Here is a 17,629-nt window from a genome sequence, read left to right on the forward strand (position 1 = left end):
CCCACAACCAAAATCATGTCGCATTACATCCACCCCCCCACCATCTGGCCTGGACTTGCAAAATCCTACCAACTGTTCACCTCTTTAATCTGCTCCGAAAGCTCGTGTTTGAATCAAACCTGTTGGACTTTAACCTGGTGTTGTAAGACTACTTACTGTGCTCACCCCAGTCCAACGCCGGCATCTCCACATCATGGCAACCAAAAGATGTGCAGGGTATGTGGATTGCGAACGGTAGGTGGATTGGCCACGCCAAATTGCCCCTCAATTGGAAAAAATGAATTCTTTTAAAAATTAAATTTAGAGCACCCAATTTATTTTTTCCAATTAAGGGGCAATTTAGCGTGGCCAATCCACCTACCGTTCGCATCTTTGGGTTGTGGGGGCTGGCACTCTAAAATTTTTTTCTTAAAGTATTACTTATAGGTGCAAAATCTAAAACTTTACATCATAAATCTGTTCAGTGGGCAAGCAGAATCGATTGCGAAATGAAACTCTTACAGCAGAATCCAGCTCGGAGGATTTTTTTAAATCCATTGAGTATTCAGTCTGTGTTTGTTTCTAGGATTTCAGTAAAGGGTGCATATGAAATGTTCTTGCAGCCATACTGCTGCCAACTTTACCAGTATTCCAGTGAAATGTAATGTGTGGTGTGTTGTGAACTGTGGACAGCACACAGTCTATTATTCTAGACTCTGTCCTTTCAAACATGGGTTTTGTTTGGAGAGAACACTTTGAGGTGCATAAATCACAGGTAACTTGCTGCTGCTCTCAGATCTGTCACGGATGGCAGTGGCAATGGAAGCAAATTCAGATAGTCAGTTAGGTCTAGGTTCTCAGAAACGTCTTGTGCAACATTGAGGCATATTGATTTGACTTGCATGGGATTTTTGTTTCCAGTTGTACATTGTGTCACGGTCAAGACCTAAAGAAAAAGTAAATATACACACATATATATGTGTATATATATATATATACATTATATATTCGTCAGCTGGGCTAGTTTATAAATTTGTTTCCTTTTGTGATTTTCAAAATGGACAATTGTTGAGCTGATACGATGGCTCCAGCTGGTCACCTGCTGGCGTCCAGAAGTTTCAAAGTTAACAAAAAACTCACACCTCAAAAGCCTGGAATGTAGCACTCCTTGCATAGCATAAACATTCCATCCCAGCCAACCCAATGGCCCAGCAGGTGGTCGGTCTGTTCCAACCAATTTAGAACAAAGACAACCCTTTGCAGATCCTAATCTCCAATAATGGTGCTAATGGCCTGAGCTTTAACTGTTCTACCACAATGGTTTCAACAAGAAGACCTTCATTTAACAACCCAAAAATTAGTATCCCCTGACCAAGACTTGGGCATGCTGACGTTTTTAATATATACAATGTTTGGACCTTACGGGCTGTCGCAGTTGGACTTTGGAAGGAAACAGCAGCTCCAGACAAGCAGCCTGCACTGTCCACTATCTTACCATCAAGCCAGTGGCAGCAGAAAGAACTCTGACCCTCATTCAAAACTTCAGTGCTGGATCCTGGGAACTCGTATCTCCAAGACTTACTCTATATGCCTCTCCCATCGTGGAAATCTCACTCTGGAAAGGCAGATCACCCTACAATCAATCAGCCTTCCCTTGGAAGAAACCTATTAGACTTCCTGATTTTGAACTCTGGACACATAGATTCATAGAATCCCTACAGTACACAAGGAGACCATTTGGCCCATCAAATCTGCACCAACCCTGAGAAAGAACACCCTCTGAAAGAACACCCTACCTGGGCCCACACCCCACAAACGCGTAACCAACCTAACCTTTGGACACTACGGGGCAATTTAGCATGGCCAATCCACCTGACCTGCACATCTTTGGACTGCAGGAGGAAACCGGAGCACTCGGAGGAAACCCACGCAGATTCAGGGGGAATGAACAAACTCCACACAGTCACTAAAGGCCGGGTCCCTGGCTCTGTGAAGCAGTAGTGCTAATCACTGTGCCACCGTGCCGCTCCAATGTCAAACCGTAACTGGTATTTTGTTGTGGTTTGTGCCCTGAACCTTTTTCCTTACCCCCCATTTACTGTGTGAATGAAAAGAGATGGACATTGTGAAATCGGGGGAACTCAGAATTAAAAAGCACCTTTCTGTTTACGGATGGGTAAACAATGGGGAAATCAGAGCAGTTTAAATCCTATCTGTAAGGGTGCCATGGTAGCACAGTGGTTAGCACAGTTGTTTCACAGCTCCAGGGACCCGGGTTCGATTTGCGGCTTGGGTCACTGTCTGCGCGAAGTTTGCACGTTCTCCCCGTGTCTGCGTGGGTTTACTCCAGGTGCTCCGGTTTCCTCCCACAGTCCCAAGATGTACAGGTTAGGTGGATTGGCCATGATAAATTGCCCTTAGTGACCAAAAAGGGTAGGAGGGGTTATTGGGTTACGGGGATTGGGTGGAAGTGAGGGCTTAAGTGGGTCGGTGCAGACTCGATGGGCCAAATGGCCTCCTTCTGCACTGTATATTCTATAAATAATTTTTCCTACATAATTGGTTGTAATAATACAATCAATGGGCAGGATTTACCAGCTGTTCACACTGGCGGTAAATTCCGGTCTCACGCTGGCGCAAGGGTTTCCCGGTGTCAAGGGGCACAGTTAATGGGAAATCCCCTTGACAACATTGGGAGCGGTAGATTCCGCTGGCGGCCGCCCCCACTGCCGAAAATCATGTGCCGAAGTGGTCAGTAAATCCTGCCCTCTGTTTTGTGGACTTTGACAGAGTAGAAGCAAAACAGAAAATGAAAGTACTCAGCAGACCTGGCAGCATCTGTGGTGAGAGAAGAAGTTAAAGTTTTAGGACTGTGACCTTTGATTGGATGCTGCCAGACCAGCTGAATATTTCCAGCCTTTCTGTTTCATTTCTGATTTCCAGCATCCTTAGTGGAGCATATAACTAACTAAAATGAATAAACTGACTCATATACTGCAGAAATGTGTTTCAGCCCCATTAGTGTGCAGCTGTTACATGGTGTACCAGTGACAAGAATGACAATTGTGATACCGTGTTAGTTAAAGTTTAGTCAAAGAAATAATTTTTATGGACCTGCATTTATAGAGCTGTCACTCAACCATGGTTATGGTCTTCCCCCATGTCAACGGAATATTTCAATGTTGTGTTTTGCTGAAAATTCAGGAATCCAGCAATGTTGCAACTAACACTGAGCTCGGGCTCTTCATGACCATGCACTTGGTTACCTGGAAAGTGAACCTGCCCCATACATGAGCATTGACAGCGGGTACAAGAGATCTTCAGTGGTCATCTGAATTAATTGCTCCTGTAGGACTGAGCTTAGGAGGAACTTCTTCACCCAAAGGATTGTGAATCTATGGAATTCCCATGCCCAGTGAAGCAGTTGAGGCTCCTTCATTAAATGTTTTCAAGATAAAGATAGTTTGTTGAAGAATAAAGGGTGGGAAAGTGGAGCTGAGTCCACAAAAGATCAGCCATGACCTCATTGAATGGCGGAGCAGGCTTGAAGGGCCAGATGGCCTACTCCTGCTCCGAGTTCTTATGTTCTTATATGACACTTGACTCCTCGGTCCAGAGCAATTGTGTGTGACCTGTCATGTCCCTTATTGTACTTCCAATTGTGAAACCTGCTTTCCTCAAAGTGAGAATGAAAAAGTGGGAAGATACGTTGAAAAACAAATTACTGCGGAAGCTGGAATCTGAAAAGAAAAGGAAAATGCTGGAAACTCTCAGCAAGTCTGGCAGCATCTGTAGGGAGAGAAAAGAGCTAACGTTTCGAGTCCGATGACTCTTTGTCAAAGCTAACACAGAGAAAGTGGGAAATATTTATACTGGGGAATGAGAATGAAAAATGATTCATAGCCACAGAAACCCAGGGAAACCGGGTGCTAATGGCCACAGATACCAAGGGGAAAGAGTGTTCTTCACTCCCTCTGTCAGCATTCCGCAGAGACCATTCCCTCCGAGACAATCTAGTCCACTCCTCCACCATACCCAGTCCCCGGAGAGGACCAAAGATGTGAAAGGTCAAACAGCAGAGAAACTAACATCAGAGGATGAACTGTAGGTGTGGGGGGAGGGGAAGGGGGAAGCAAAGCGGAGAAAGGTGCAGGAAAGGTGGATAAGATTGGGGGGGGAAATTAAATGCATATTAAGAAAGAAATGGTAAAAGACAGTTAAAATGAAATGAAAACAAATGGGTCAAGGTGGGGCTGATCATCTGAAGTTGTTGAATTCGATGTTCAGGCCGGAAGGCTGTAGCGTGCCTAACCGGAAGATGAGATGTTGTCCCTCCAGTTTGCGTTGAGCTTCACTGGAACATTGCAGCAGGCCAAGAACAGACATGTTGGTATGGGAATAGGGTCTTTTGTTAAAATGGCAAGCAACAGGAAGGTCAGGATCCTGAATGCGCACAGACCGAAGATGCTCAGCAAAGCGATCACCCAGTCTGCGTTTAGCCTCTCCGATATAGAGGAGACCACATTGGGAGCAGCGAATGCAGTAGATCAAATTGGAAGAGATGCAAGTGAAACGCTGCTTAACCTGGAATGAGTGTTTTGGGCCTGGGATGTTAAGCATGGAAGAGGTAAAGGGGCAGGTGTTACACCTTCTGCGACTGCATGGGAAGGTGCCCTGGGTGATGGGAGAGGTACTGGGTATGGTGGAGGAGTGGACTAGATTGTCTCGGAGGGAACGGTCTCTGCAGAATGCTGACAGACGGAGTGAAGGGAAGATGTGTTTGGTGGTGGCATCACGCTGGAGTTGGCGAAAATGGCGGAGGATTATGCTTTGCATAAGGAGGCTGGTGGGGGAAATGTGAGAATGAGGGGGACTCTATCCTTGTTCTGGGAGGGAGTGGAGGGAGCGAGGGTAGTGGCAAGGGAGATGGACCGCACACTGTTGAGGGCCCTGTCCACAACCGTAGGTGGGAAATCATGGTCGAGGAAGAAGGAACGCATTTTGAAGCACCATTTTGGAAAGTGGCATCGTCGGAACAAATGCGACGGAGGCGAAGGAGTTGAGAGAAAGGGATGGAGTCCTTACAGGGTGTTGGGTGCGAAGAGCTATTGTCCAGATAGCTGTGGGAGTCAGTGGGCTTGTAGTGGATATTAGTGGATAGTCTATTGCTGGAAATGGAGACAGACAGATCAAGGAAGGGAAGGGAAGTGTCTGAGATGGACCAGGCGAAAGTGATAGAGGGGTGGAAACTGGAAGCAAAGTTGATGAATTTTTCCAGGTCCGGGCGAGAGCATGACGCGGCACCAAAATAGTCATCAATGTATCGGTAAAGGAGTTGTGGCAGGGGGCCTGGATAGGCCTGGAACAAGGAATGTTCCACATACCCCATAAAAAGGCAAGCGTAGCTGGGACCCATGGGCTAGGACCCATGCTAGGAAGATACGTTCCTCTGCATTTGATTGGAAAGATAAAGTACTTTTTGAAACTGCACATGATTGTACTTATTTGGGGTGGGTAAAGATTTTTTCCAAATTGCAAATCCCTGTCTGTCCTCACAAAAGTAAGGGAGAGAAGTCAACCAGCCCATCAAATTCATTATTTTTAATGAAATATATATCCTCCACTTTCCCCAACCAACAGCGGCCAATATCTTGAATGATCTGAGCTTTCCACAAATACAACTTGTATCGTTTCTTGAACGCAATGAAGGATCCCAACAGGCCTCATAGGAGCATTATAAAACAATGTGTGAAACCGAGCTCCACAAAGAAATATTAGTCAGATGGCCAAAGGTTTAGTCAGAGAGATGGGTTTTAAGAGGTGACTTGAAGAAGGAAATAGAGATGGTGAGCACCAAGGTTTAGGGAATTCCAGAATTCAGGTGCAAAGCAATTAAAGGTACAGTCACCAATGGTGGAGCAATTAAAATCAGGGATGCATAGATATCTCAAAGGTTTGGCGGACCAGAAGAGATGTAAAGAGAGAGCGAAACTGTGAAGGGGTTTTTAAATGAGGCTGATAATTTTATCAGGAGCCAATATAGGTTAGCAAGCGTGGCTGATAAGGTAAGGCACGGGCACCGGAGTCGACCTCAAATTTATGTCGGCTGGAATGTGGGAGAGCTGCCAGGAATGCCATGGAGTATTCAAGTCTGGAGGGCAGCAAAGCATGAATGAGGGTTTCAGCAGCAGATGAGCTGACGTATGGGTGAAATTGGCCTATTTTACGGAGGAGGAAATGGGTGATCATAGTGATGGTACAAATATGAGGTTAAAATCTCACCTCGGGGTCAAATATTTGCCAACAGCCTAGTTTATTCTCAGCCAGTTGCCAAGGAAAGGGATGGTGTCAGTCATGAGAGAACCGAATGTTGAATGGAGTCCAAAACAATGGCTCCAGTCTTTCTGATATTTAGTTGGAGGAAACGGCTGCGCAACCGGTACTGAATGTCGGATTGGAAGTCTGATAATTTGTCAAATGGTGGAGGAATTGTGTCACGCATGTAGATGAGTAATAGGAAGGAGCCAAGGATGAATCCTTGTGAGATGCCAGAGATGTTCCAGCACCAGTATCTTACTCTGAAGACCCATTTGAAGCTATAGAAATTGAAAATTGTTGATTACCTTGGAGGACCCAGTCATCATGTTCCAGTTTGATCATGGTGCTTGGGCACTATTTCACCTGGCCAACAATTTTAAGCCCTTAAGTAGTCAGGAGATTGGTGCTTTGCGGCTAAAATGAAGTGTTATCGGCGTGTTGTCAGACCAAACCTGAATAACAATTTAAAGGACGTACACTGTGAAGCACACTGGGACAAGCAGAGGTCATGAATGGTGCTATAAAAATGCAAGCTTTTCTTTAAGATATTTAATAATGTCCCTCGTGAAAGAAGTCATAAAAGTGAAGGTGAATGTCATAATTTTAACTCCTTCTGTTCCCCCCACTCCCCGCCAATTTTATTTTCCATCTATTTTGTTTGAACAATGAATCCTGGTGGAAACAATGATGCGTTACTGGTTTAAATTTTTGGAGCATGGGTGGGGACAGGGTGGTTCATGGTAGTGCTCATAAAGAGGAGAAAAAAGAATCAATAAATGAGAGTGATCCCTACCGTTTCTAATTCATAATGTCCGGTTGCTGACTGCAATTGGGAAACATCTTAGAATTCAGTCATCAATTCATCTTTGATGACCAATGCTAACCACTGCACCACCGTGCCGCCCTTTCTGTTGTGCTTTTAATGTACAAAAACAAATCAAGGCTTTCACAGAAGCAGAACGGAGAATGAAAATCAGACCAACGTTTGTCAATCATTATCATTCGCTAAATTAATTTAAACAGAGCTTTAACTTGAGATAAATCCTTCCCACAAATAAAAAAAATATACACACAAAGTAGTCCTTCCTAATAGTTCACTGTTTTTTTTGAAGTTTTACCACAACTGTCTCAAGAGGGCAGCTGGCAATCGGCAATAAATTAATTCCATATGCCAAAAAAAAATGTTTTTAAACCACCGGGGCAGCACGGTAGCATTGTGGATAGCACAATCGTTTCACAGCTCCAGGGTCCCAGGTTCGATTCCGGCTTGGGTCACTGTCTGTGCGGAGTCTGCACATCCTCCCCTTATGTGCGTGGGTTTCCTCCGGGTGCTCCGGTTTCCTCCCACAGTCCAAAGATGTGCAGGTTAGGTGGATTGGCCATGATAAATTGCCCTTAGTGTCCAAAATTGCCCTTGGTGTTGGGTGGGGTTACTGGGTTATGGGGATAGGATGGAGGTGTTGATCTTGGGTGGGTACTCTTTCCAAGAGCCGGTGCAGACTCGATGGGCCGAATGGCCTCCTTCTGCACTGTAAATTCTATGATAACGCCGGTTTTATGGCCACGCTGCGCCCAAAAAGTAGCTCGCCGTGGCGCAGCGTGGCTGACAGAAGCCAGGAGACCCCGCTCCCAGGATCTAACCGGCTCGCAACACCTCATGAGATTTAACGTGATCTTGCAAGACGTTGCGATGTAAATCCCACCCAATGTGGATGGGGTCACTTTTAGCTAGTCTCACTCTAATATGCAGATTCCAAAAGTACCCAAGGCTCAATCTCCTTCGCTTCGAAGACCTCGGGCAAGTGCCATTCAGTATGGTCTCCACAAATGGGAACCAAACGGCATGACAGTCGAGGGTCGCCCAGGGGATCGGAATCACCCAGGTGCATAGCCTTTGGGCAGCTGGTACCCTGGCACTGCAGATGCCACCTGGGCACTCTGGCGCTGGCACCCTGGAAATACCACCTGGGTGCAGTCTGGCACTGCCAAGTTGCCACACCAACATTTTCTGCGCGGTGGCGATCAGGCCAGAGGTGATGGGGGGGCTGCAGGGCGCTTCCATAGGGCGTAGGGGCTTGGTGGGGTTCAGATCGTTTCAGGGGCTCCAGAGAGCGGGATGCCATGTCATGTGTGGCCTCGGCCGCGTGTTCCCCGCTTAGGCCCCCTATCTAACCCGGGTGCCGTTTTATAGCGTCGTGTTTCTCGGTGCTGCGAGGGACTTTGTTCCCATTTAGTTAAATCCCGCCCTATATGTTGCCTTACTCACAGACCTGTTCTGTTGCATGCACAATGAATAAACGGAACATTGTTTTCCCATGTTCAACGGCAGTAAGTAAAGTCCCAGGTGACCAATAGCTGATTTCCCCTTGAGGGGGAGAGCTGACTGGTGGTGATTTAACCTGAAGATCACCACCCCTCGGGCGAGGGGCAAGGTTGAGAGGCGGGGACTTCATGAAGAACCTCGGCTGGTACGGGAATTGAACCCACGCCTGGCTCCGCATCACAAACCAGCTCAGCTGTCCGGCCAACTGAACGAAATGGTAGCAGGTCCACAGCAACTACATTTCCCAGGATGAAGAATACTTGCTTCAGTCCAGATTAGTACACAGGCAGTTGAACAATCCTCCTGTAAAATCACAGATTGAAGATATTACGCCATGTTATCATGATGATAAAACTTAGTTTTCTTTTAGCACTTCAAATCGATTTACTTTCCATTATGTGGCAGAGTAAAACATCCCTGTTTAATAGTGTAATTTAGGCCAATTGGTTGCTTTGAGACACAATCACCCTGTAAATGGGATGGCAGATTGCAAGCTTTGCTATGCTTTCACCATGCTCATTCAATCACGTCACAAAAGGTAATATAAATTATTTTTTTGAATTATGATTGGTTCATCCTGCAGTGCTTAAACCTTATTGCAAATTCCACAATCACAACTAAAGCGCCAGATTCAGATCATTAAGCTCTCAGCATTAGCTAATTATTTTCTTAAGTCGTATTCAAATTCTGTGAAAATGTGATCAAGCTACAATTTTTCATCAAATTGACACTTTATTCAGAGCTGCATTTTGTATTAAATGTATGGTGAAGCACTGCTGCCTCACGGTGCTGAGGACCTGGGTTCGATCCCAGCCCCAGGTCACTGTGCAGAGTTGCATGTTCTAGCCATGTCTGCGTGGGCCTGACCCCCCCCCCCCCCCCCCCCCACACACACACACACACACACACACACACACACACACACACACAACCCAAATATATGCAGGGTAGTTTGATAGGCAATGCTAAAAATTGCCCCTTGATTGGATTTTTTTTATTATAAAAATGTATGGTGAGGCAAATCCAATCGCAGTTTTTGAGGGGGGGAATATGGGGGGATCGGTTAGCTCAGTTGGCTGGATTGCTGGTTTGTGATGTGGAGCGGCGCCAACAGTGCGAGTCCAATTCCCATGCCAGCTGAGGTTATTCATGAACCTTGCCCCTCGCCTGAGGTGTGGTGATCCTCAGGTTAAATCACCACCGGTCAGCTCCCTCTCCTCAAAGGGGAGAGCAGCCTATGGGACTGTGGCGACATTCATATTTTATAACAGATAAAGGTGAACAATGTATGTTTTTGATCATTGCTTAAATAGGCCTACTACTGCTTAGATCATCATTGTTGCAGAATCGGATTTAAAATGATAGAACTTGGAGAAATGATAGAACTTGGCGACACGTTTTGGAATATATGGTTGACAACCAGTTTCAAACTTCAAAATGTTTTTTATGACTTTTCAGAACATGTTGTAACGGTGATTGTTTCTTATTTTCATGCATCAGGACATTAAGACCAAGGTGAGACTTGAATACATTATTAATTCATTTTCTTGCATTTTATGCTGAATTTATGCAATAGGTCAATAAATAGAAAGATTTAAATAGCTGCAGTGTCACGCAGGCAGATCTCGAGATTTTTGTTGAGACACTTGCATTGGTTGAAATGAAATGACCTGTTCGTGGAGTGAATGGATCTATTTAAATGGATTATACCCGTGCCAATCTCTTCACAACCATTTTGATGTACTGGAGTTTAAATGTTCTTTCTGCCCAATAGAAAAATGTTAATTCTGTTGCCTTTGCTCCACTGTCCATAAATCTGATGTGTTTATGATGGCAAGGTTGTTGCCTGCAGCAAGTCTTTCCCAATTTAATTCCCTTTTATACTGCTGTCCAAAAGGTTGTAATTTTTATTGCCTTTGCTTTTCAGAACTTTTACTCACAGACAGTGCTGCTTCAGTGACATTAAACTGGAAACACCAGTAATAATTACATTAAAACTAAAGTTCCACATGGGTTATAAAAAAACTTGTCACTGTGCCTAACCACATCTCTTTTCGCACTTGTATCTCTATACCTTCTCACATCTTGGATATTTAAATTTATTCTTTAATGGGCTTCGTTGGCTGGGCCAGCATTTATTACCCATCCCGAATTGCTCTCGAGAAGGTGGTGGTGCTGAGCTGCTGCCTTGAACCGCTGCAGTCCATGTGGTGTGGGTACACTCACAGTGCTGTTTGGGAGGGAGTTCCAGGATGTTGTTCCAGCGACATTGAAAAAGGAATGGTATATTTCCAAGTCAGGATGATGTGCGGCTTGGAGGGGAACCTCCAGATGATGGTGTTCCCACGCATCTGCTGCCCTTGTCTTTCTTGATGGTAGAGGTTGTGGGTTTTGAAGGTGCTGGCTAAGCAGTCGTGGTGAATTCCTGCGGTGCATTTTGTCAATGGAACCCACGCTGCGACTAGGCGTTGGTGGTGGTGGAGGGAGCTAAATTACTGCAGGCCTTCAAGGACGCAGCTCACCATCAAGGAAAGTAGATATCTCAAAGGCTTGTTGGGATGCAAGAGATTAGTGATCGAGTGGGACAAAGTCATGGAGAGCTTTGAAAACAAGAATGAGAATTTTAAAGTCAAGGCATTGCTTAACCAGGAGTCATTGCAAGTCAGCAAGCATAGCTCTTGGGTAGGTATTGGAAATTGACATGCAAATCCTGCAACTCCATGCCATTGAAAGTCCCAACCTGAATCTTAAACCACACTTGAAGTAACATCCAGTGTTAGATAAGCATAATCTGAAGTCAACCCCCATTCTTTGAGGGTTGAGGTCAGAATTCGCAGATTACCCAAAAGGGGGCCAAGCTCATAAGTGATTTTAATGTATTTTATTGCGAAGCAATAGTTTAAATGTAATGCATATATTAAATAGAAATCTAACCTGGGAGATGAAAGCAGTTTACGGATGGATAGACAAGTGGCCGATGGCTGGTACTTCTGTTGCTTAACTACGTGGTTTATGGGAGAGCTGCCGTTTAGAATGGTAGGAAAGAGCTTTTAGTATCTGGGAATTCCAGGTGGCTCGGGAATGGGAGGTACTGCACTCCTGGCTGGTAGAACAAATGAAAGGGGACTTTAAGAGATGGGACATGCTCCTGCTATCACTGGCGGGGAGGGTGAAAATGACGGTCCGCCCCAGATTTCTGTTTGCCTTTCAGTGCCTCCCCATCTTCATCCCAAAGGCCTTTTTCAAGCAGGTGAATAAGGTTATTTCGGGCTTTGTGTGCGCGAGTAAAACCCCGCGACTGACGCAAGTGTTGCTGGAGCGCAGTCGGAGTGAGGGTGGGTTGGCGCTGCCGAACGTCTCCAATTACTACTGGGCGGCTAATATACCCATGATTGAGAAGTGGGTGGGGGGGGGGGGGGGGTGGTCGGTGTGGGAGCGGATGGAGGCGGCGTCATGCAAAGACACAAGTTTGGGAGCACTGATAACGGTCCCATCTACCTTTCTCGTCGGCCCGATGCTCCACAAGTCCAGTGGTGCTGGCGGCTCTGAGAATTTGGGGGCAATGGAGGAGATATAAGAGAGTGGAGGGAGCATCGGTTTGGACCCCGATTTATAATAATCATCGGTTTGTACCGGGTAGGCTGGTTGGTAGGTTCCGGAGATGGCAAAGGGCAGGAATTAGACAGATGGGGGATCTATTTATAGACGGGAGCTTCCCCAGCTTGAAAGCCTTGGAGGGTAAATTTGAATTGTCAGCAGAATGGGTTTAGGTATTTGCAGGTGCAAGACTTCCTGAGAAAGCAGGTCCCGGCCTTTCCGCTGCTGCCGCCATGGGAGAGGGGAAGGTATCAGATGTTTACCAGGAGCTTAAGGGAAAGTGGGAGGACGAGCTTGGAGTAGAGATAGAGGCAGGCCTGTAGGCAGATGCCCTAAGCAGGTTTAATACATCCTCATCATGTGTCAGGCTTAGCCTGATACAATTTAAGGTAGTCCACCGGGCACATGTCAGTGGCTAGGATGAGCAAGTTTTCGGGGTAGCGGACAGGTGTGCAGAAAGCCCAGCAAATCATGTCCATATGTTTTGGGCATGCCTGAAGCTTGCAGGGTTTTGCTAAGGCTATGTCCACGGTACTAAAAACACAGGTGGTGCCGAGTCTGGAGGTGGCAAACTTTTGAGTGTCGGAACAGCGGGAGTTCAGAGGGCAAAAGAGTCCAAAATCTTGGCCTTTGCCTCCTTGGTAGCCCGGAGACGGATCTTATTAATGTGGAGGGACTCTAAGCCCCCGAGTGTGGAGACTTGGGTTAGTGACATGGCTGGGTTTCTCAGTCTCGAGAAGATAAAGATTCCCTTAAGAGGGTCAATGGTTGGGTTCATCCAGAGGTGGCAGCCGTTCGTCGATTTTCTCGGGGAAAATTAAAATGTCAGCAGATGCAGTATTCCAGGGGGGAGGAGGAGGGGGGGGGGGGGGGGGGGGGGGGAGAAGAGTGCCGGATTGTTGTTTTATGGTTGGGGGGTGTGAAGATTGGGATGGGGGTGGAAATGTTTATTATACCATGTTAAGTCATTGTTATTGTTGTTATTATAAAAACTTTCAAATACATTAAAACTACGTTGTTTATGTGCGGGCCATGAGATCCAGCCTCATCAAGAATGTCTGTGCTAGAGGCAGGTTCTTAGCAGAGACGATAGGTCTATCTTCTGTTCATCAACCAGCAAGCTGCCGTGGAAGCTGTCTTCATGAGGTTTCCACAATGTTCAATAATGTTTTCAAGATTTTGCAAAGCAATTTCTTAAACTTTCAACCTGACCAAAGCTGAAGGATTCTGTGCAGAACCCCTTTTATTTTGTGTGGATTTTGAATGACCCAGCAAATTATTTAGCCTGATGGAAGCTGATTTACCTTGCACATGAGAGTTTCATTGAAATGTGTTTGGGTCCTGACAGTAAGTTGTAGCATAGCATTTGAAAAGCACTCTCTGAATCTCTGATCCCCCACCCCAGCGATGCATTATTAGGCGTGTAGATAATTGGGCTCCACTGTACGCGGATTGGAACTTATGTCCTTTTTCTTGTATATCTGACAGATGTTTATTTATTTCAAGTATTATGTGTTTAAAAGGCTCAATTCTCAATCTGTTCCTGGTGTTCATCTTTTTATTCATTTTAATGCCTTCCTGACAATTCTTGGCACACTCTGTGTACTTTTCTCTGGTTCCAATTTTTCTTATCTGCTTCTGGTTTGTGTGCTCCATATTCATTCACATTATCCCCTGCACATCCCTGTCATGTATCACAACCTTATTTCATTCCCAGTGTATCTCTGTCTGTCCCTTTGTTATTCGGTTTGTTATTCATTCTTCCTGACTGGTGATTCTCTTTTATCATCACTCCATTTGAATGTACTTTTATATTAAAGCAAATTACTGCGGATGCTGGAATCTGAAACCAAAAGAGAAAATGCTGGAAACTCTCAGCAGGTCTGGCAGCATCTGTAGGGAGAGAAAAGAGCCCCACTTTCTCTGTCTGTTAGCTTTGACAGAGTCATCGGACTCGAAACGTTAGCTTGTTTCTCTCCCAACGATGCTGCCAGACCTGCTGAGATTTTTCAGCATTTTCTCTTTCGTGAATGTACTTTTACTTTGGTGTCTTCCAGCAACAATTCCTTTTTAAATGTTTCCAATGAAGAGGCAATTTAGCATGGCCAATCTACCTCCCCTGCACATTTTTGGGTTGAGGAGGTGAGACCATGCAGACACTAGGAGAATGTGCAAACACCACACGGAGAGTGATCCCGGGTCGGGACCAAACCCGGGGTCCTAACCCTTAGGCCACTTTGCCGCCCCCTTTCAGCAACAATTCCTGCCAGCTTGATCAATCTAGCAGCCTTTCAAAGACTCTGCTTTTCATTGCTTCCTTCCTCCTGTTTCTTTCTCTGTGTCATTACCATCATCTAGTTTAAATCATCCTTCTACTAGGTCCCAAACAAGAGCAACTCCACAGGTGTCTTTGCAAAGGATTTTTAAAATGTATTCATGGAATAAGGATTTTGCAGATGAGGCCAGAATTCATTGCCCAATCATAATGGCCCTTGAGAAGGTGAACTGCCGCCTTGAACTGCTGCAGTTGTACTATAGGTGTACCCACAGTGTTGATAGAGAGGGAGTTCCAGCACTATGATCCAGTGACAGTGATGTTGTTCCAAGCCAGGATGATGTGTGGCTTGGAGGAGAATTTGCAGGTCGTGATGTTGCTATGTATCTGCTGCCCTTGTCCTTCTCGATTATGGGTTTGGAAGGTGCTGTCCAAGGCGCATTGGTAAGTTCCTGCAATGCATCTTGTAGATGGTACGCACTGCTATAAACTGTGCATTGGTGGCGGAGGGGTGAATATTTGTTCTTGGGCTGACGATCAAACAGGCTGCTTTGATGCAGATGATATCGAGCTTCTGCGTTTTTTTAGGAATTGCACTCATCCAAGCAAATGGAGAGTATTCCATCACACTCCTGACTTGTGCCTTGAGTTAGGATCCCAGATGAGAACCCAACTATTTACAATTTGTAAAACTGTGAGGAAAGGTGACTGCACCGCAGGAATCGTAACACTGACCAATAGGTATATATTGTGTTGATACAAATTTTAATTGAAACACAAAATCAATCACATCAGCAACAAAGTAATGACTGCAGTTAATAGAACATAGAACAGTACAGCACAGAACAGGCCCTTCGGCCCTCGATGTTGTGCCAAGCATTGTCCGAAACCAAGATCAAGCTATCCCACTCCCTGTCATTCTGGTGTGCTCCATGTGCCTATCCAATAACCGCTTGAAAGTTCCTAAAGTGTCCGACTCCACTATTACAGCAGGCAGTCCATTCCACACCCTAACCACTCTTTGAGTAAAGAACCTACCTCGGACATCCCTCCTATATCTCCCACCCTGAATCTTATAGTTATGCCCCCCTTGTAACAGCTACATCCACCCGAGGAAATAGTCTCTGAACGTCCACTCTATCGCCCTCATCATCTTATAAACCTCTATTAAGTCGCCTCTCATCCTCCTCCGCTCCAAAGAGAAAAGCCCTAGCTCCCTCAACCTTTCCTCATAAGACCTATCCTGCAAACCAGGCAGCATCCTGGTAAATCTCCTTTGCACCCTTTCCAATGCTTCCACATCCTTCCTATAATGAGGTGACCAGAACTGCACACAATACTCCAAATGTGGTCTCACCAGGGTCATATATAGTTGCAGCCTAACCCCACATTTCTTAAACTCAAGCCCCCTGTTAATAAACGCGAACACACTTAGATCTATTCTGAAATAAAAGGAAAAATTCTAACTTACTCCCAACACGTGCAACTATATATATATTCAAATTAAGCAGACCAATATTGTTCCAAGACCACTACAATCAGGTTTACTTGCTTTTCTCTATGACAAGACCGCGTTGGGTCTCGGGAGGCGATGTGAGCTGGTTAGATCCCGGGAGCGGAGTCGTCCCGCTTTCACCGGCCACGCCATGGAGAGCTGCTTTTCCGGCCCAGCGTGGTAATTGGATTGCGCCCAAAGTGTTTTTGAAGGATTTCAACATGAAGTGTGTCTATAGTTTGTCATGCTACAAAAGAAATAAATGTTCGATAATTATTATGAATTCTTTTGTGTTGTTGGTTTTCAGTTCATTCCATTGCAACATGATTTTATTTGTATTTTGTCCAAATCAAGCAATCATGTCAACCTCTCAAACTTTACCCATATAACGTCGGCCTGATTACTTTTGACCTTCGAAGTGGTCAGAAATTTGGCTTTACAAGTCCATATCTAGCAAATTTGATGCACCTTGATTGGTTAACTGCAGATTAAAAAGGGCTTCTATTGATTAAGGGCATCTAGAGATGTGGAATGTTTGCAGAATTCAATGAGTCGAGTTCTTCAGGCCGTATGAAACTTTAACAAAATAGCTTTATTTGCCACATGTATGCGGAAGAGCTAAAACTCAGCCGTCTTAACTACAGCTCGGTCCAAGTTGCTCTGGCCCATAAAGCTGACTTACACATATTATACAATTTTGGATAGTCCGGACCAATTCAAAAGATTGAAAGGTGATTCAAAGTACTACAATACAATCAATTATCGATACCTGCAGTTGGATTAGGTTACAGTCACTTCCCCGATTAGATGACGGGGATACATTGTCTGACCATACTCTACTTTTAATCGTTCAGTGGACACATCTTGTCCATGTGCTTTGCAATACAAGGGAACGTCCTTTAGACAATCAGCCTGTATTGAGGTGGTGAGTGTTCTTTTTCCCTGATACCTGTATAAGGGTGAGTCCCCAATGTCTCTTCCAGACATTCGGGAGCCAGGCTGAGCTTTTTCGATTTCTAGGCTACGAAATGTGCTACCTGAGATATGTCTGCGTTTAGTCTGTTAATTTGCATTTGTCCACATTTTGGGTTTGAGAGATTCAGGTTAACCCTTTCCAGGCATTCCCTTCCCTGCTATCCCATGTGGACCTCAGATCCTCTATTTTCCCTAATACATGGGGTTTGTCTGGTTTCAATACAGATCCAGTGCATGGAGTTGCATTGTGCAAAGCTGATTGCAAACCTGTTTATGCTGTCTGCAGGGCAAATTGATGTGAACATTTCAAATGATACTGCAAGAGCAGATTGTTGTTTTGCAATTTTGAAAAATATCAAATCATAAATATGTCAAGGAGAAACTTCTGTTTTAAAGCAAGACATACTGTGAGGTAGAAATCCTGGAGCCATGTTCTTTTTATCCCTTCTGTTCTGGATGGCCAGTTTCTTGATTTAATTCCATCTATAGATGGGATTTATGAAATGGATGAGAACACTGTTTTCCTCAATAGCAGAAGCGATGGACAGTATCTCTGACACTGCACATTGCTTTGGAGTGCCAATAGTAAAATGTAATCAAACAAATGTAACCCTCCGAAAAATCAATTGGCTGAGGCAGTTATTCAGTTCTGCTTGAGTTGGCACTG

General features: G+C 45.1%; 1 protein-coding gene across 2 annotated transcripts in view; it reads left to right on the forward strand.

The window, feature by feature from the left end:
- chchd3a (coiled-coil-helix-coiled-coil-helix domain containing 3a) overlaps positions 1–17,629 on the forward strand; it is a 320,225-nt gene that overhangs the window by 213,538 nt on the left and 89,058 nt on the right. The window contains exon 5 of one of the 2 annotated variants that reach the window (XM_038811813.1): positions 10,121–10,135. The exons of the other annotated variant lie outside the window; for it this stretch is intronic. Within the exon in view, the coding sequence (XP_038667741.1) occupies positions 10,121–10,135 (15 nt within the window). The remainder of the gene's footprint in view (positions 1–10,120; positions 10,136–17,629) is intronic. 2 annotated transcript variants of the gene reach the window in all.

The sequence above is a fragment of the Scyliorhinus canicula genome, chromosome 11 (genome assembly GCF_902713615.1).
Source record: "Scyliorhinus canicula chromosome 11, sScyCan1.1, whole genome shotgun sequence".
Taxonomy (NCBI): domain Eukaryota; kingdom Metazoa; phylum Chordata; class Chondrichthyes; order Carcharhiniformes; family Scyliorhinidae; genus Scyliorhinus; species Scyliorhinus canicula.